This window comes from Phyllostomus discolor, chromosome 2 (assembly GCF_004126475.2).
Source record: "Phyllostomus discolor isolate MPI-MPIP mPhyDis1 chromosome 2, mPhyDis1.pri.v3, whole genome shotgun sequence".
Lineage (NCBI taxonomy): Eukaryota > Metazoa > Chordata > Mammalia > Chiroptera > Phyllostomidae > Phyllostomus > Phyllostomus discolor.
In genome coordinates this window covers 103,373,448-103,394,699 of record NC_040904.2, presented here as the reverse complement: position 1 = coordinate 103,394,699, position 21,252 = coordinate 103,373,448, and the positions used below count along the sequence as shown (strand labels likewise).

General features: G+C 42.8%; 1 protein-coding gene across 11 annotated transcripts in view; it reads right to left on the bottom strand.

The window, feature by feature from the left end:
- Positions 1 to 21,252, bottom strand: part of KALRN (kalirin RhoGEF kinase) — a 701,923-nt gene that overhangs the window by 500,243 nt on the left and 180,428 nt on the right. For 2 of the 11 annotated variants that reach the window (XM_036018210.1, XM_036018211.1), the window contains exon 1: positions 10,929 to 11,580. The exons of 3 other annotated variants lie outside the window; for them this stretch is intronic. In XM_036018210.1, the coding sequence (XP_035874103.1) occupies positions 10,929 to 11,124 (196 nt within the window). In that variant the 5' untranslated portion in view covers positions 11,125 to 11,580. Of the gene's footprint in view, positions 1 to 10,928; positions 11,582 to 21,252 lie in introns of those variants that run through there. 6 more of the 11 variants (XM_036018209.1, XM_036018212.1, XM_036018203.1 and 3 more) reach the window with 6 other exon arrangements.

The following is a 21,252-nucleotide window of genomic DNA, read 5'->3' as shown; positions in this document are numbered from 1 at the left end:
TAAGTAGGAAAAACAGATTAGAAAATAGCATGCACAACCTTATTCTGTTTTTATATATACTGTTATGTGTGGGTGTGTGAATGTGTGTGTATAAAACCCACATATATACATGCACACAGTGGTTATCTCTGGAAAATGGGGATATGGCTCATTGTGTTAACATTTCTTTAATGCTTTTCACTGTCCAATTTTTCTTATTTATTCTTGATATAATTGGAGAAGAGTCAATTCCCTCCTTTATACAGTAGTCTTCCATAAACAGGATCATTACATAATATTCATATATTTAAAAAGTGTAATAATTAGGTTGTTGTTATGACAGCATCTGCAAACAGCATTTTAAAAGCAAACTTATTTAAAATTTAGGATGACTGTGTTATGCAGCTGTTCACTCTGTGACATGATTCCACGGCAAATTAAAAACGGCTACTATTCATCACACACAAAATGTCTCACAGCTAAAGGTACTGAAGTCCAAAGAAGCTGTAAACAGAAAATTAATTTTTCATTAAATGTCATTTAAAGATTTGCCATGCATGCAAATAGGATTTATCTCAGGAATGCAAGACATTAAAAAAGACTCAAGTAAAACAAAAATTCTAATAAAATCAACATGTTATTGGATTTTAAAAGCTAAATGTTATAACAGATATCTGTTGCATTCATCTCTAAGTACCTGCTAGGTGCCAAAGGGACTTTAAACTACACTTCCATTTGGAGAAATTAATGAATGAAAGTAACTAAACATCTTTTTGGGAAAAAAAAGATGAATAATGGATTGGGCTTACCCTACTAGATATTAAAAGAAAATTTTTTAACTACAATTATTAAAAGGTAGAACAGATACAAGAATTAACATACAAATGAATGAAGCCTGATTTATAGACCAATCTAAAGCGATGGGGAAAAGACATTTATTCAATAAATGACACTGGAAAAATTGACTATGTGGAACAGAGTAATCAAGTTAATCCTCACAACCTCATACTATACACCAAAATAAATTTGAGCCGGATTAGAAACCCAATCTTAAAAGTGACACACACAAGAAAAAAGCCTTGAGAAAACGGCTGGGGTTGGGGGAGTGCTGGGGGAAATGGAGGCAACTGCACTTGAACAACAGTAAAAAAAGTATGGGTGAGTATTTAATTGATCTCCAAATGAGAAAGAGCTCTGAAGCACTGAAAGAAATTGAGAAGAAAAATACTGATTTTTTTCGTGGAATATTGTAAATTATAAATCAGAGTATAAACAAAATTTAGAATATAAATGACAAGCTGGGAAATATTTACAACAAATCTGACAAACAGGCAAAGAATATAAATATACATTTTAAAAAAGGAGAAATGGCTAATAAACATAAAAAAGTAATCTACCTAAGTCAGTAATCTAGAAAATGCAAACTAAACAATGAGATGTTTTAAAATCTATTAAATCTGCAGAGTTGTTGAAAAGGCAACAATCCTCTGTGTCTACAGGAGTTGTGTTAGCCCTGCCTGCCCACACCCCAGCTAGTGGAAGTAAAATGCTACAGCCTTTCCAGACAGCAACCTGGTAATATGAATCATGAATAATAATAATAGGCATAACCAGTGACCTAGTGATTCCCCTTCTGGGTGTCTGTCCTAAGAAACTAAAGAAAAATGAGGACAAATATCTGAGGACAAGAGGTTCTGAGCAGTATCTTTTATTGTGGTCCCAAACTACAAACAGCCTAAACGCCCAGCAGAAGGGGACAAGCTAGGTAAACTTGAGATAGCTATAAATGAAACACCAATCAGGCATTAATTTTTTTATCTTTGAGTAATTTATAATTTCATGGAAGAATGCTCAAAATATGTAAAGTAAAAATTAGGATACTAATGATACATGTACTGTACACATGTTAGGCTGAGTCATTTGAAATTGCTGAGACTCAAGTGGTTTCTTACTTTCAGAAATAGCCATTTGGTATGATCTCAAATATGAATGTAATGTACTTCTGGGTTGTGGGATTATAGGGATATTTCATTTCCTTCTTTATATTCTTATATAGTTTTCAAACTTTCTACAATGAATATGTACTAAAAACTTAAAGTTGTATAATTACATGAAGACCATATGAAAAAAACACCCAAAACTCAAACCTATGTTCAACTACTGTGCTTTCTTTTGTCTGGATTTTATCATCCTCTGCCTCTTTAATCCCTCACTCTCCATGCTCACCTTTCTGCCCTTCGATCTACTTGCATGTTCTATAATTTGCCTTTGAGGTTAACTCCTAGAACAAGAAGCAGGGCCCTAGAAAACATCTGACATGGGCTCTTAGTGCCCTTCTCCAGTAAGCCTTCATAGATCAGACAAGAGAGTCATGTGATTTGCACTGCCCAGAAGTGGCCAGCAGGAGTACCATAGTCAGTAGAAGTACCACAGAAGGGGAGGGCAAGTAGGCTCCTCATTGGTAATCCTCCCCACTCATGTCACTGCCACTCCATTAAAGTGGGGAAACAGGTTCCTATCCCTGTCCTGTGGGCTTGCAGGTAAAAGGTAAAGGCTCACAGGCTTGGAAGAGAACACACAACAGCTTGCCTACATGGTGGTGAGAATTAATCACAGTCTCCTGGCCTGACATTTCACTGAATGTCTGTTGGAGTCCCCATCCATAATATGAGGAGGACTCATAGCTCTTGGTGACATGTCTTCTCTCAGCACTTCTTAACTGCACTGTGGAAGTTTCTGGGTACCATGAAGCATCAGAAAGAACACCAGACTTGGAGTCAGATGACATGGATTCAACCAATATCAACTCAGCGACTTTGAGGAGGCTCTTCACCCTCTCTGCCCTCAATTTCCTGAAGTGGATATGTCAATACTACACCAATAAGGATTAAATGAATTCAAGGTTAAGCAGGTTCCAAACTGCAAGGCCCGATATAAGAGTAAGGTATTAGCTATCATGTCTCCATTGCAGCTTGTCGTGGAAGCAATTACAGATTTTATGCCTTTCTGTTCTTGAAGCATGCCTGTGCTTTTAGGCTCACACAAAAGCCCTCCTACCACCACCACCATCACCAGCAACCTCAGGAGAGAGGCAGTCCCCTGTACTAGTGACAATGATCAGAAGAAGCCTGGACCACTCCATGCCTACCTGCACTGCTCTAGTGTCTCAGGTCTGAGGACATAAATGTGCCAGTTGTAAGCCTGAACTCTTGGCAGGCACTGGTCTGCAGGACAAGTGTGGGGCTAGATGTTGGGGAACTGTGTAGCTATGTTTGCACTCCCAATCAGGGAACATAGAGTACATGGTCCCCAATGTGGGATGAAGACTGTGTCAAAATGACCAAAGGCACTTCCCTGAATGCCAACGTGTGTAATTGTCTTAGCACAACTACTAGGACACTCAGACAAACAAAACCTTGAAAGACACTCTTGGTTCTTCATGAAATGCCAGCCCCAGTAGAGTCCTGACACCTCATCTAACCTCTTTCTCTTCTGAGGACGGAATGTATCCTTGCAACCACTATAATCATAATGAGATGGATGGCCACCCCAGGTGTGGGGCTAGGGCCTCTACCTTCCACATTTTCACCAGTTTCCCAAGTAAAGCATTACTTTCCCTCACCTCCTTCTCCCACTATATTCTTTCTCCCAGGAAGAATTCTTTTTTTTTTTCAATCCTCACCTGAGGATGTGTTTATTGATCTGAGAGAAAGAGAGAGAAAAACATCCATGTGAGAGAGAAACATTGATCGTTTGCCTCCCGTACACACCCTGACCAGGGATGGAGCCCTCAATCTAGGTGTGTGCCCTGACCAGGAACAGAACCTGCAAACTTTTGGTATACAGGATGACACTCTAACCAATTGAGTCACCCAGCCAGAGCCAGAAACAATTTCTAAATGTGCCCAGTGGCCTTACAAACAGCCTATGCCAGTGAGTTGAGCAGAGACAACAACCTTCCTTTTCCTCAGATCACTGGACAAAACATTCCTCTTCCTAGAGGACCAATTAGGGTCAGAACCAAGCAGAACCAAATGGAGTGTCATAGCTAGAAAGCCCTTACAGAGCTGCTAGTCTTTCATTTACAGGAAGGAAAAATGAGATCCAGTGACGGGAAGAGACTCGAGGTCTTGTCATCATGGGTCTAGAAACCCAATCTTAGCCCAGCATTCTGTGCTCTAATCACGTGATCTGAAGGGTACGCCCATGGCATGCTCATCCATATTAAAATACAAGGATGGGCAGATGACAGTTTAGAGCTTTGCTATCAACACAGTACCCACTAAAATACAGGAGGCTAGTTAAATTTTTATTAACTAAATAACATTAAAATTTCATTTCCTCAGTCACATCAGTAACACTTGAAGTAGCTAATGGCTAGCATATTGGAGACACAGACAGAGAACATCTGCATCATTGCAGGAAACTTCTGTTGAGAGTGCTAATCATTCCGATGGGCAGACATGCTGCAAATGACTGAGTTCCCTGAAGGCAGGGTCTATGTCAAGTGCTCCCTTGGAATGTACAGGGAATGTTCTCCACACCCTGTAACTAATACTGAATAAGTAAAAGAAGAGTCCATGACACAACCAGCAAGGACCCCAGCCAGCAAGGACCCAGAGTTCATGAGACACAGATCTGCCATCCACTGGAGCCACCGAGATGGCCTTCCTTGGTCTAAGCACACGAGTCTAGGGAAGGAAAAAGTGACTTGTCTCCTCACCTCTTTTGCTCAAAAAGTATGACTATTAATTTTGGAAACCTGACCAAATTTTCCAATGGGAACCAAAACCTTCAGTTATTATTTTCCAAGCCTCATGTAGATACCTTCGAGGCTCTGCCCTTCTGGAGGCAACTGTGCCAAAAGGCCAAGAAGCCTAAATGAAAAGGGAAATCCACAAGTCCCCTACTGAAAAAATATCTTCCCAGAGCTAGGAGACTGGAGACTCAATGTTTTCAGAAGGCAATTTGAAAACTTGCATGTGTCCAACCACTCTCTACCAAAGCAATGAAAAGCTGGATGGTCATATGGAAATCAGGCTGCCTTGCTATAGCAAGAAACCAGTCTGCCCAATAGCTTTTGAAGCCCAGTCTAACACATGGCAAGGTGAGAAGTCACTCAAAAGACTGGGTGTACATTCTTGCGGAAGAAAAAAAAAAGCCCCTTAGCAAACAGTTTGACTTGTTCTGCTGTATTCAAAATTTTAAGTACAGCCTGATTAAGAAAATTCCTACCAATAAAAAATGAGTTCTAGAAATTTATGGATGTAAAGACTCCAAAAATGACATCTTTTCAATATAAAATATCATTCATTAAAATGAGACAAAAGGGGAGAAAATTTAGCTGCTCGTACAGGCCATAAAGAGACCAGATCCTCTGGATATTTTCAACACCTGAAGTACGTGAGACAAGGAAAAGAACTGCTCAGAGATCTACTGTCTCAATTAAGAGTGACAGATGCAATTAATGTTTGGGACTAATAAGCTACTCAATGAACATTCTGTTTTTTTCTATAAGCTATGGGTGTATTTTTATATTTTCACATCTGTAGTGTAAAATAATTCATATCGCTATTTTAATTTTAAGACACTTTTCTTATAACAATAAAGTTCTCTCTTGCTCTTGGAATGCCCTAATCTGTTTTCAACATGAAGGATTCATAAATTTTCAAGTCAAAAAGGTGTCACTGAGCATCACTCTACTTCAATTTCCCCAATTGAAAATGCAACACCAACCTTATAACGCTTGGGGGGGTAGCTCAAGACGTGACTCCTTTTGCCACCCATGATAGAAGGCTGGCCAGAGGGCCCCTTCTATCATGAATGGTGATGAGAAGGAATGTGTATTGTTTTGAAAATGGATTGTAATTCCCTCTGTATGCCCTTTTGGGAGTGGCTTCCTGTCCTGTGACTGCTTCTTGACCTTCTCTTGCTGCAGGTACACACTGAGGTAGTCACATGTAGAACATGTGCCTCCTTTGGGACCCCTTAAAACCAGTCTTGAACTAAGGGAGATGTGGTACTACTTGCCAAGCCACCACTGTCAGAGCTTCCTGTAATGTAATAAAGCCAATGTCTATTATATCCAGTCCTCCTTGTGGATTTTTTGGCTTATCTGAACAAACCGTCAAGATCCCAGGGCTTGATCTCTTGTGTTACAAGGCTATTGTGAGAATTAACTGAGGTTATGTGCCTTCTTTGTGACTGGTAGATAGCAGGTGCCCAATAAGTGCTAGGTGATGGAGTGAAAGAATGAATTAATGAAGTGCCTGGACTACATGATTGATTTGTCACTAGGCTCAGATGTACAAACTTGGAAGCAGCCAAACTGTAGAAATCATTGTTCAATTTAAGACACAATCATTCACATGCTGTCAGCTCCTGGAGCTGAAGGCACAATAGCTGGGAAGAAATAAGCTGCCTCCACAGAGCATGCCTTGCAAATTCAGACTACTACAACAGTGAGGACATTATAGTTTCCATGGAAAAAAAATCCCCTCTTGAAGTCTAAAACTTTATGATTCTGTGTTTATGGAAAAGGAAAGAGTAGTCAACATTCCATCTTTGAGGCTCTAGGATTAAAATCCTTCCATCGAAATGCATCTATAAATTTGGAAGTGCTGGCCATCAGACTGGGGTCCTGGCATGTCAAGAGCAACTGAGTCATGACTGGGGTATTGCTCCAGGCTAATAATGTTCCTGATGTGGGAGACAACACTAGACTAGAAAGCGGAAGACCTGAGTTCCCCTTGTGACTTTTTACACAGTCCCTTCCCCTTTCTGGCCTTCATTTTCAACACTAGTAAAATGAACAAGCCAGACAAAATGATAACCGAGGCCGTCCCCTCTCCAGGTGTTTCATTCCCTAATTCTGCTTTGCTGTAGAAGAGATGATGGCTGGCAAGAAGTTAGAGAAGGGGTCACCCCAGAGGAAAAATGAGGATGCTCAGGGTGAGAATCATGCTGGGGAAACACCACACTTAATCAGTGGTAAAGTAGTCAAGAATCATTAGTTTATGTACATTAAGAGAAAAAAAATTAAACTACTACACACCAAGAAACTATAAAATGCACCCTGATTTCAGAGATGGTAAAATGTGGGTTGAAAGGGACCTCTTAGAATCAATGACATATGGGAACTAGCATTTACTGGGTTCTTGTTATATTCTAGGCACTGAGGCTGGTGTTTTATATGTAATATGTTATTTCATTTATTTCTAAAACAACCTTGTGAAACAAACAGAAATGTGTAAGATAGCATTTTACAGGGGAGAAAACTGAGGTACAGAGGGTTTATAGAACTTGCTTAATGTCAGTTAACTAGTAGGTAAAAGTGGTGAGATTTGAACCTATCACTATTTCACTCTAAACTCCATCTTCATAACCCTTCACCCTTTGAAGAAAGGCTGAAGCATTTGATTCAAAGAGAAAATGAGTTCTCTGATGGAGATAGGGCTGAAACACTAAAACTGTCAGAACACTTTAGAGGAACTTATTAGGATGAAATACTTTGAACTAGAAGGGGCTTTAGACATAAGGCTAGTACAAGCACATATTTTACAGACAAAGAAACAAAAGCCCAAAGGGGTTATGTCATTTGCCCAAGGTCACACAGCCAATTAGTGCAAAAGCTAGAATTCTAGAATTTTGCCAGGTAATAAGATCAAACTCAAGTCTACAGTGTCCTGAATCTGCCCATTTCTGTCTCTTCAAGTTCCAGGCATTTTCCCATCTTTACTCAATGATTTCTTAATAATGTATTTCCCCGTGGTCACATGGGTGAGTTCCTTCAGCATCCCAGGATACAGTCCTTACAGGCCCAAGATACAGAGCTTTTCTCAAAGCAGTGGGGGGAGGTGGACAGAACAATTCTAATCCTCCTACCTCTAGAAACCTTGTATGCTTAATTTCTGTGGGCCTTGTGGATTCATCTATAAAGTGAGGCCAATAATGCCAACCTCATACAGAGATAACGCATATAAAGTCTCTGGTACACAGCAGGTGGATAGATGATCCAGGATGATCCAGGGTAGTTACAGCTATGACTGTTAAAGTAGCTTGGTTCTTTTACTATCATCTCTGCTTCTTGGCCATCAGTTCTTATACAAATAATCTATTTTGCATTTTAAAATTTGAAGTACATTCTCTTGGCTGAAGACAGTGGGAGCAGAATTATGGGCCTGTATCCTTAGCTTCTCCATTTCCCTTTACAACAGACTGGCTTCCCCAAGCAGAAAACCAAAACCTTCCTCTATCATTATTGTTCACAAGCTGGCTTCCTGCTGGTTTTATTCCAGTTACCTACTCTTCCTTTAAATTTTTGTGTGAGGCCTTTAAAAAAATCAAGCTTCTTGAAGAAGTCCCTTTCCTTTCATAATCCATCCTGCTTTTCTTAAAGTGAAGGCCAACCCCTTTCCAAGGCACAGACAGTCCTCAAGACTTCCCAGCCACTTGAAGCTCCAGGTTAAAGGAATTTACATTCAACCTTCCAACCATTAGGGATTGAGTGTCAGTACAGTAAAGCCCCTTCCTACCCTTTTAGGGATGCCTTTGTGCTTCTAGTTACCAATTAGAAGATGATGTGTGATAATCATGTTGCAGGCTTCTAGGAGAAAGGATGGGTCCTCCAGCTGAAAAGTGAAAGTGCCAAAGAAGCTGAGTAGACAGTATGTGGGCTGACTGAACAGTCCTATTTTCCATTTGAAAGACACCAAATTGGCATAGGGTGGGGGTGCGGGGAGTGTGGCACAAGCCCAGCCCCATAGTTTAACCACACTGGGGAAAGTCCAAGCTGGTGAAATCAGCCAGCACAACTGAGGCACCACTGACACCCTGATAACAGCTTACCTCACAAAACCCAGACTTCGTAAATCAAGTATCACAAGGGCCCAGATTTCAGCCCCTGCCTTTGCAAGCCTGCCTGGCTGTTGTTCCTGCTGCTTTTGTGGGCTTTGCAGTACATGTTTGCTCCCACAGATTAAAGGTTCCTACCTAGGTGTAGGCTCCCTAAGTGCCTTATATAATTTATGTCACTTAATTCTCACAATTACCCCTATGCGGTACATATTATTTTCCACATCTTAGGGGTGAAAAACTAACGATTAGAAAAATCAATATGTGACCCAAGGCCACAGAGCCAGGAAATGATGAAGTCAGGATTTAAACTCAGGTCTACCCCATCCCAAAGCCTGTATGTAAACCTTCCTGCCATATGGAGCTGTCTTGTCAAGTTCCCATATCACCTGGGTTGGAGGCACATCAAAGCTTTAGGTGGGAATCCCACCGTGTTTGGTGCAGCACTGACACAATATTTGACATGTCTGGGATGAACACCCAGCCCTTGCATTTCTATGGAGTCACAGGACAGTGGCCTGCTGAGCTCTTGCCTCAGTTTCCTGCTGATTACTACAGTTTGTACCCTGCAGCTAGCTAGCATTGGGACCTGAAGGCCCACCTGATTGTTTAGGGTCTTTCCCATCCCTTGCCATGCCTCTCTCTGGCAGGGACTAGAGGGAAATGTGTCTTAGTACCTGTGCTCCTAAGTCACTGCCTAGGGGCCTGCCAGGAATGGATTGGTGGCCCCCTAGTGTAGGAACCCTGACTCTCCTGACAGTGTCTCCCACCTCTTGCAGACTCCCTCCCACGACTGCCTACTCTCCTTCCCCCACGATGGCCTGAAGAAAACTTGCTTTTGTGATGTTCCATTGGATCCCATGTATTTCACAGCTCACTGTTCACCTCTTCAAGGCCAGCTAAGCAGTCCCTGAGCTCTCAGTCAGACATTGTGCCAATGCCAATCTTGTTTTGAGGTAGGAAGTCAATTTTCTTCATGTAGGCAAGTGACTAAAACATCCCATAAAAAACTGTCTGAAGCATTTTAGAAAACAAGTAGCTCAGTTAAAATAAAAAGTCCTATGAAACTCCCCACCCCATTGACTGTTAATGACAAGGTAATTATAAACACAACAGCAAATATTATTACCAACTTCAAATGTTAACTTGAAACCAGCTAGTACAGTCAGCAGAACACACTAGTACTGGGAAAGTTTGGAGAACTCATGTAACACAGTAAATTCAACAACTGGAAATCCAACTTAGATGAAATCTGTCTGACTGTGGGAATGGGGTTGCACTTCTCAATGTACCACACTACCCAGAAAACCCTAGGGTTAAACACAAAAAGTCTGTGGTCACATGGGTTGACCTATATCCATGGTAGTGACTGTTTCTCCCAAGTCATGTAAGAATGGGCCAGAGACTGGCCAGATGGTCACCAGGACATTCACTCTTCTTTGGAAGGACACAACTCTTACATTTCCCAGCCTCTCACACAGTTAGAGCAGCCGTATGACTGGGCTCTAGTCAGTGGACAGAAATGTGATGTGCCACTACCATGACTGGCCCATGAAATCATCCCTTTTGTGTGTCCTCCACACTTTCCCTCTCCCCTCTTCAAAGACTGAATGCAGAGGTTCCAGCAGAGGACCCCAAGATCCTAAGGGGTAGCAGAATCACTGAATGGAAGGAGCTTGGTTCCTTGGTTGTCACCTGTGACATGAGCAAGAAATAAGCTTCTACTTCATTACTGCTGACATTTGCAGGTGATTAAAGCCATCAACCTATCAGGACCAATAAGCAGAGAACATTGCACTGCTGACATAATTTTTGGTTAAATAACAGTGTGGCAAACTGTAAAGGATGAAGAAATTACTTTCCATCTCCATTTCAGAATCTTAAACCTAGGGTTAATGTATTCTGTAAAGGGTAAACATAGTCTCTTTTAAAAGCAATAAGGAATAAGGGGACTAAATGGTAATGAAAAAATATAATAAGAAAATAAAAGCAATAAGGAATACATAAGTGACTTGGGTACAAAACCCACGAGAGAGCTTCACAGAGATGGAGAACAACAAACACAGGGGAGAGGAAAGGACTTAGATACTACCTACCGGTAGTGAGCCAGGCGCTGCATTCTCTTCTGTAAAAGAGCTCACCCATTTCCATGCCTCTGACAAACATATGAAAGCAGCAGGTAACTTCTGGAGAGCAACGTGAATACAAGGTACTATCATTGGTCTGATTCCCAGATCTAAACCCTTGGCCTTGTCTTTTACCCAGCCTACTTCCAGCTGCATCTCCAACCATCAGCAGGTGTTTCTTTCTATTTAGAAGATCAAAAGTTCAAAATCTTCCACCACTCTCAGCTGTGTGTCTCCATCATGTCAGAGAGGGGAATAATCAGTCACTTCACACCTAACATATGTCAGGCCCATTACAGTCATTACCTCATTAAATCCTCTTATATTTCTTTCTTGAGATGGAAATTACTGCGCTTCTCAGATGTAGAAACTGAGTCTTACAAAAGTCAAACGATCTGCCGAAAGTCAGACAACTGGTAGACAGGGCTGTAACAATGACTTTCATTCGTGCAGAACACCACACCTGATTGGAACCCTCCCTTCAACAACCGACTACGACCAGCGGTGGCGGAGCCTGCTTGTCCTGGCTCCCGAGAGACAATGTAATTTTCAGGAACTTTGCCAGCTGGTTGTTGAACAGGTTGGTAGCTTGAGATCTGCCACAGATAGGAGTATTTTCACAATGGAAATCAGCAAATGCTACAAATCAGGCCTTTTAATCTTCCTTGGAAACATTTACCAGCACAGCTCTAGCTACACCTTTCTATGTGTACCCATGTGACAATGCAACGCTGTGTTTTGTTAAAATTCCAGGCAAAAGAAGTAGAAGGAAAGATGGTAGGCATGCAGACTTCAAACAAAAACTTACCAAAAGTAAATGCAAATGTTACAAAGCTACAAAGGGATGAGGAAGAACTGTCTGGCTTAGCTCAAGCTTGCAACTTCCACAAGGAGTTCTCCTAACAAGCTGGTAAGAAACGCTTAGGAAGAAAAACATAGTTTTAGGTGGGGAGGCAGTTATATTCTGGGACAATGTGGAGAACTGCTATGAAAAGCAAGATCTTAGAGATTTAGTTTTATAAGGGATAAAGGAGGCATCACAATCCCCTTGAGGTAAATTCTGACACAGGTATTATTTTTTTTAAAAGAAAAAAAAAAAAGAATGTGCAGTTAGCACATTAAGGCAGTGGCAGAAATAATCTAAAGCAGCAGATGAAATCACATGATGCATTTCAAAGACAGAGATAAACGACTACTAGAATATTTTCTGTGATCAACTGCACATGATTCACCTTCTGCAATCAAAGTGCATCTTAATTAGATGAGCGTGCAGTGATTCAATATTTGGGGAAAGGAGTGTAAGAGGCTTATGGAGTTGTTGTGGGCAGTCAGCCTGTATTCACATTTCTGTTTTTAAGTAAACATTCCACATGTGGAAAATAATCCCCACATGAAAAATAAAGACATTGGTGTTTTTATTTGTGGCCTAGAGCAGTTGTTCCCAAACCTGGCTGATCATCAGATTTTGTTGAGAACATTTTTAAAAATACAGACTCTAATGCCTATGTTGACACTTAATATTCGGTGAGTCCAGGAGATAATGTGTTTGGCAGAACTGAAAGACTCATGAAAACCTAACAGCAAAACAGTAATTACGACTACTGAAGGACCCTAAGAAGAAACCTAAGTGAGGTGGACCAACAGACCCAAGTACAGCCAGGGAAGGGAAAAACACTTAGGACAGCATCTGAAAGGGATTCTGGTTTTATGAAGAGGCATCATATCCAGCAGGCCTCGAAGTGTAAGGGAGAAGACTAATTGCCACTTAGCTATGTTTGGGGGACAAGCAACTTAAAATATATGAGCTTTAGAATACTCATCTGGAAAATGGGGGAACTCACACCTAACAATTCACATTGTTGGAGAATGGAACGCACCTATCACAGTTATTATTTGCTGGCACAGAAGAGTCACTTCTAGTTATTGCCCTATTGTTATTTTCTATTTCTCACCTTGCTTTGGGAACATTATCCTAAGCCAAAGCACAAAGCATTATGGAGGCTGTTACCTGGGTGCCCCCAACCTCTATTTTCCCTCAGCATCTGGACAGCAGGCTCACGGCCTCACGGCCTCTGAAAATGACGGAGGAGACTCATCCCTGCACCACTGGCCAAGCAAGATAACGGCTTTCACCTGGCTCTGCCCTCAACTAGCTACATGACCCTGAACAAGCCTCCTGCTTCCTTCCTTTGGTCTTAATTACTAGCCCTGCTAAATGGGCATGATCAAATAGAACCTGGTTCAGCCAGAAGCACTAATGAAGGGCCCAGAAGAATGAGTTAGTGCGAAGGCTGACACAGCTCAGGGATAATGAGCCAGTCTGTCACTGTCCCCAGGAGCCTTCCCTCCCCGGTCAGGGAGATTGCTGGCACCCCCAAACTGCCACACTGAGCTTCCGCTAATTGGAGGCTTGAGGACAGATGACACCAGGTTTCTGGGAAACAAAATGATCTCTCTAGCCCCAGAGCTCTGCACTGAGGAGGAGGAAGGACAGGAAACTTCCCCAGGGTAATGCAACCAAGGTTCCTGGAGGCAGCTTATGAAACATTAATGGAACTTGAGTGACCACCAAAACATGTCAGGAGTAAAGGAAACAAGCAAAGCTGAGGGCGGAAAATGCCCGTAGCCCAGCCTGCCAGCTGGCACAACACACTGGAAACGGTGCTGCCAGCGAGCCAAGCAGCAGGACAGCCGCAGAGGACTGCAGTGGCATCGAGGGCTCTAGAGACTGTGGAAGAGTCTCAGGAACTAAGGGGGTGACACTTTGCTCTCTACCAGAGAGGAAAAGAAGTGTGTCTTTGAAGAAAAGGTGATGATGCAAAATTATGGGCAATGGACCCCAGCTGTGTCTATTGCAAGACATAACCACAGGAGGGACAAACACAGGGGCCGCAGGTGGAGGAGGCAGGCTTGGGAAGAAGGGGAGGGCAGATGAGTCTGCGAAAATGTAGCCTGAAAGAAAAATAAGGGAGAAGGGGGTGGGGGAGTCAAAGAAATTAGGTTACCCAAACCCTCTTTAAAGGAGTAGGGTGGAGTGGATGCCACTCTCCACACAGGGAGAAAAAAATTCTAAGCCTTCATGCTGGTTTTTTTCTAATTTAAATGTTCTAAATCACTTACATGTAAGTGAAGTACATCAAACACATGAGATTTCATACCTCTCATCTGAGCTAGCTCTGAAGCCCCTGTGCTTTCTCTTGCAAGCAAAGGGAGGCAGGAGATGGGAGGGGGAGAGAATGATATGACGTAACAAAAAAATGTTGGTGTGGCCCTGGCCTGATGATTGGATCATCCTCATTTCCAGCAGCTCCCGGTCACGGCCCCAAGGCCCAAGACTGACTAGAGAAGAGGACACAGCCTTAGTAAAAGCTACTTCTTCCCAAGATGGGAGCCACGTAATTGGAACAACTCCCTTGGCTGCATTTATGGATTTAATTCATATCAAATTAATTTACATGTCTTAAAAGTTAAACTCTCAAAAAAGTAAACATCCCCAATTCTATCACTTGTTTGTGCCTGATGGCCTCTCTCAGGTCTGGAGCTCCCCAGGGCAGCTCTGCACATCTCCCTCCCACCAGGAGCTTCGGAAAAATGGAAATCAACCTGTGCAGACCCCAACAGAGCCTCCATGCACGAGGACTTTGTCAATGCCTTTTGATGAGGATGGCATTTTAAATCCCTGTTTTCCCCAAGGATTCTTCTCCAGGAAGAGAAACGTTCTGAAAACCAGCAATGTCTGTCAAAAAAGAAAACACACAAGGCTCCAGTCTTCCATGGGAAATGCCCCCGATGCCGGAGGGACCAGGAGCTCAGCCAGCGAGAGTCAAGAAAAGTCATTGTTCTTCACGCTTCGAAGGATGGCCAGCACCGCACAGTGTCTCTACCACCCTCTGAGCCCAAGTTCAACTGAAACTTTCCAAACCTCACGGTCCTGCACTGGTTAGGATTTTGTTTGGCTGCGAGTAGCAAAAAGCCCAACTATAATGGCTGAAACAAGTCTCAAGCAACTAGAAGTCTGGAGCCGGCAGTTCAGGGCTGCTTCAATGGCAGCTGTCCTCTTGATTCACCACCTCTGCACATGGTTCTTGTCTCTTGGTCACAAGATTAATGCTACACATCCTGGCATCATGTCCCCAGTCCTGGAAGGAAGAAGGGTGAAGAGTAGACGGCTTTCTATTTGGATGGCTTTATCTCTGCTTAAGAAGAGAAGATATTTCTATTGACTTCTGCCTACATATGAGTCAGAATTGTCTCACAGAGTCTTCCCTAGTGGCGAGGGAAGCTGGAGATTTAAGTATTTCACTCTCTACCCTTTATAATAAAGGAGGAAGAGAGAAGATCTTTGGAATGGATGTTAAATACACCAACCTGCAGTATCTGAACCACACATACAGACTCACAAATCAAAAGGGTATCCATACCTCCCAAGAGGGATGGTGTGGGATACTTCTTTGCTGCTTTTGTTCTCAAATGTGAGGGGTGCCCTGGCTAGTGTGGCTCAGTGGTTTGAGTGCCGCCCTACACACCAAAGGGTCACCAGTTTCATTCCCAGACAGGGCACATGGCTGTGTTGCAGGCCAGGTCTCTAGTGGGGGGTATGTGAGAGGCAACCACACATTGATGTTTCTCTCCCTCTCTCCCTCCCTTCCTCTCTGTCTAAAAGTAAATAAATAAAATCTTTTTTAAAAATGTGAAGGGCTATAGAAAAACACACCCCAGACTCAGACGAGCCTCTCAGGATGTATTTTTCCCAAACTGTCCCCTCCCATTTAATATGCTGAGTAATTTTATATGTATTTTTTCATGCATTCCTCTAAGGCAGGGATATTCTCTAAGGCAGGGATAACTTATCCTACTTTTACAGATAAAAATAAGAGGCTCAGAGAGGTTAAGTTATTTGCCAAATGTCCAGTGCTTTATAAGTGGTAGAATCAGTTTCTGAACCCAGATTTCTAGTCTCAAGCCAGTGCTTTTTTTCATTATACCACTAGTCATCCTTATCACGATGCATGCCTGACTGTGGCCACTACTGCTGCAATCTCCTACCCTTCCTAATTATGATGAGCCTTTCCCATTTAAATATTTTGGTTAATGAGAAGAAGGTAGGTCATAGGGAATCTGGCAAGTACCATAAAAGGCTGAAAAAGATCAGGAACCTACTACCAACAGAATGTGCATCTTCATCGGATGTTGTCTCAAAGTTCATCCAAAAGAGGCTCTAAAAAACCAAACCCAAGAGAAGAAGGTGCCTCCCAGGGGTCATGCTCTCCATCTCCCTCACTCCACACCCCTCAAACAGCAAGGACAGACCTTGAAGTTCTCTGGCATGTCTCCAACCACTCCCCCCACCACACCCCTGCATGCTGCTGCACAGACTTTTCACGGCTCAGACCAAGCACCTACTCCTCCATAGAGCACTTTGCTCACTGCCTGGGCATTGACTGGCCACTGTTCTGACTTCTACATGAAACCCTTCCCTCCTTAAAAAAAAGAATTATATCTAACTCAATATTGTTTCCCAGCATCTAGCATGGTGCTTATACATGGTTAAGTTCTTAATTAAAAATATTAAATAAATGAATGCAAAACATCAATCCTTCTTATTATAGTGTCGATACATTTGTTTTTACCCTCTCCAGAGTGGAAAAACACTTGATCATTCCTGTGGAATGGGATCCAGTCCCATTAGGACTCTGCAGATCCCAGGGAGGGTTGAGTTGGGGCATTCAGTGCAAATCCAGAAACCTCTTAGAATTCAAGAGCCCAGGGAGGCTGAGGTCTATGGCACTGGGGGTGATCTTTCTGCATTTCTGGGATGGATGGGGTATGTAAAAAGAGGGAAATGGGCTCTGAACGTCTAACAGACAGAATTCTTAGTGCAAGGAAAGCAAAGAAGTGAAATGGGAAGAAACCCAGCCTAGGAGCAGCAAGAGTGAGCACCAGGCACACACTGCAGTGCCAACATTCTACCTGGGCCCTCGTTCAGGGAATCAGTGCCAGTTACATGGGCAGCCGTCACTCAGCTTCAAAGTTCCCCCTATCTCTGGCCTTTCAAGCCTCTCCTCAGCTTCCTTAAGTCTGCCCTACTGCCTTGCCTAGACCTCTGGCACCTCTGGCACTTCACTCCTGACTCTCTCCTAGTGCTGGTCCATTGCTTCCATGAACATCCTGAGTATTCCTGATGCCTTACGATCAATTCCCAGGCCCTGGCCCCTGCAGCCCACAGCCACCATTGATGGAGAAAGAGGATGTAGAAGACAACAGATCCTCTAGCAGTGGTGTCCAACCTGTGGCCCACAGGCTGCATGAGGCCCAGGATGGCTATGAATGCGGCCCAACACAAAATCATAAATTTACTTAAAACAATATGAGATTTTTTTGTGTGATTATGTGTCCCAAGGTATTACGTGTGGCCCATGACAACTCTTCTTCTTCCAGTGTGTCCCAGAGATGCCAAAAGGTGGGACACCCCTGCAAAGCAAGTGGTTCCTAGCCTCTCTGGAGTCAATGATGAAAGCCACAGACTTTTGTCCCAGTCAACTGCACACATACATATAACCACAAACCTTTAGGAGCTGCAGTTATAGGAGCTGCATAGACCTCCCAAAAAGCCCACTTGTGGACCTAGAATAAGAACTCCTGGCCCAGAGGAGGTCCTGAACCACTTTTGTTTTGGGGCTGCTGCCCTCCCTTGGGGAAGCTCCCAGCAGCTCAGCCAGGCAACTCTTATTTGTCCTCCCTGTAGGGAAGTGTTTAGAACAGTGAGAACACAGATGTCTCTTTGATCCCTCCCACCACAGAAGCCTTTAGTGAAAAAAACACTGAGCCCTTACTGCGTGGCTAGCTGCGGGAAGCCAAAGGACTTGACATTTTTCTGGAAATCTGACCTTTACAATAAACTTGTGAAGTGAATATTGTCCCATCTCATATGAGGAAATTGGGCTTAAAGAAGTTAAAGAATTGGCTGTGTTTGCCCAAATAAGGAGGGTGGAATCAAACCCAGGTTTGTCCAGCGTCCATGCCTGCTCTTATTATCACCACACTCTAGAGACTTCCCAAGGCTACTTTTAGGAGTAAACAAAAGAAAGCTCCCCTTGCCATCCAAAATCTCACCACCTAATTAATCCATGTTGCACAAAGCCTTTAATTCCACAATTAGAAATCTAGCTAAAGAGAGAATACCTTATAGTTATGCATCTGTTTCTCTGGCTTTGCATAGATGTGGTATTACTTTTCTGGACAGTTCATGGAACTGTCACTTAAGTGAGTGCGTGTGAACCAGAAGGGAGGTTCAGGTAGCACTCCAGTAGGAAACAGTGAGAGCAGCGAGAGGTGGGCAGGAGACAGAACGTGCAGGGGAGCACCATTGAAGATGTAATATGGAAAATTAGCCCTGGCTGGCATAGCTCAGTGAATTGAGCTCGGGCTGGGAACCAAAGTGTCCCAGGTTCGATTCCCAGCCAGGGTACATTCCTGGGTTGCAGGCCATAACCCCCAGCAACCACACATTGATGTTTCTCTCTCTCTTTCCCCCTTCCTCTCTCTCCCTCTCTCTCTCCCTCCCTAAAAATAAATAAATAAAATCTTTAAAAAAAAAAAAAAAGAAAATTAACTAGCAGATGGATGGAACATTCCTAGATAAACTGCATAGCAAGAAAAAAATATAAGACTCCTTGTAAATTCCTTCTTGTTCCCAGTCTGGCAGGGGTCCAGGGTCAGGGCAGAGAGTAAGCCATGTCCTGTCAGGTACCTGCTGAAGGGCTGGAGCAAGCTGGTGGTTGGAAATGACATTTAGAATGGACTGTTTTCACAGGCTGTCTCTAGCCCATGAGAAAAGCTGAGGTTAGCCCAGAGGGTGAGCCAGGGAGAGAACATCCAGGAAAGATGTCGCCCACAGCTAGAAGAGGGCCACAGCTGGAAGGGTCAGAGATGTGGGCTATGTCAAGCTATGTATGGTTTGGCAGAGAGTGGAATCCAGGAGACAAGATCAAGTGAAACAGGTTGGGAGCAAATGAGGGAGTAAGAGATTGTGCTCTGGGTATCTATTTACAACCACCACCCAGGGCTTGATTTTAGAGGCCAGAGGCAAGGGCTTGGTAAACAGGAGGGCTGGTCTTGGTTAAAGCACCTGGAGAACATGGGTACCATTACCCACCATCATGGATGTTCAGGAAACCAAATAAAATTATGCAGAAAGCAAATAAAAGGCTCAACATGTTATGATTCTATAGAATACCATGTTCTTCAAAGAATGACATAAGCTGAATCTAGTCAGAGACATAGATGTATGTAAAGATGAAACACTGGTTTATATATATTTTTTATTTAAAAAATCCTAAGTGCCCTGGCTGGTGTGGCTCAGTGGATTGAACAGCAGCCTGCAAACCTAGAGGTCACCAGTTTAGTTCCTAGTCAGGGCCCATGCCTAGGTTGCAGGCCAGGTTCCCAGCTGCGGGTATGCAAAAGGCAACAAATCAATGTTTCTCTTCCTCTCTTTCTCCCTCCTGTCTTCTCTCTCTAAAAATAAATAAATAAAATATTTCAAATGTTGCTAATCTTTAAAAAAATAAAAAATACTAAGTATCCCACAGTAAGAGAGCAGCTCATTACATCATGGCACCATGGAATCATGGTTCGGTGCGCAGGGCCTGCAATTGGACAGCCTGAATTAAATCCTGGCTTGGCTATTCAGGAACTGTGTTAACTTTTTAAGATTGCTTAAGTTCTTTGAGCCTCCATTTCCTCACCTCTAAATAGACATAATTATAGCACTCCCTCTTAGTATTTTAACTTAGCACAATTCTTGATATATTTCTAGATATCTGTATGGCAAGAAATCATTCAGTAAGTGTTAGCTAGCAGTATTGTTATCATTTTCAAGATGCATGGATAAGGCAGAATATTACTGAGCCATTAAAAATAATTTATACAAATATAATGATATTGAAAGATGTTTTTAATCAAATGATACCAAATAATGTGTTTTAGGTTTCAAAAAGCAGATTATATAGTATGTATGCTTTAGTTTTGTTATACATATATTTATATATTTGTTTATATTTTTATTATGTGTATGTATTTAGATAATTAAGAAAATGAGATAAAGATTCAGAAATAAACAGCCAAGGAGAATAGGAAAGTACTTTTACCCTCAGAAATGAAGGGGAGGAAAGGGAAACTTCAATAAAGCCCCCAGAAAACCTCTAAGGGAACGTGTTCCTGAGGAATTTCTTTGATGTGAGCTTATAGAAAATTCCTGGCCATCACTGAGTCCATCCCCAGCCTCCACCCTGTCCTCTTTCTCTCTAGTCTTTGGTCCATGAACTGGGCTGTGGGCCTCTCTAATCTCAGAAACAGGCAGAGGCAGTCTCTATGATTATCAGTATTATCAATACTTCTCATGAAAAGAGCAACTCACCTTTTTTCAGAGCCCTTCACATACCCAATTGATCTTTAAAACAAACTTTACCTGAGCACTGTCCCTGAAAAGGACCCCACCTACAGCTTATCAGACTGGGTCCCCTATGCACCAGGAATTAGGCAAATGAGGAAACCCACTCAGGCCACACAAATCAGGAAGAAGACCACACCATACATTGTGCAGGCACCCCTGAGGGGCAATTCTAGGGGTTCTTGGTTAAGATCAGCAGATTCATGGAAAACACTCTCACCCTTTCCCATTTATTACCATTATTCAGTGTGGATAGTTGGGTACAGCGTCCCAGGCTCTGAGGACAAAGCTGGTGGTGATGAAAGACATGTCCCCAGTCCACCACCCCCACTTGGTTCTGTGGAGCTCTGCCTCCTGCCAAGGCGAAAGGAACACTTTTGACAAGAACCAAAACAATTATGGGAGTCCACTCCAGTGCAGATGAGTTTGGTGCAAGTGCTGAAATCAGATTTCTGGCAGGTTGACAGGCTTTTGCAGGCTTCAGTGGCCATCCTTTTGTGCAGAATAGTGGACAAAGCACCCTACACTCGCTGCTAAACTTGATTCATCATTATTATCTAAACAATGAAGTCAAGAGGTAGGTGAGAGTGGAAGCAAAGACAGGGCCTCTTGTGGAGCTGATCCTGTACCCAAGAATAAGTATTGGGGGACAATGATTCACTGAGGCTCTGTATTTTAAGACCTTTCCCTGTCATGGCTGTAGTTCAAGACAGGTGGCTCTATAAGCCCCTTGAGGAGAAGGAAGAGATTTCCTCCAACCTCCCACCCTGCCCACACAGGGGAGCCCCAAGAGGAGGTACTGGAAATGTTGACATTTTCTCTCATGGCCCTTAAAAAGTCAGG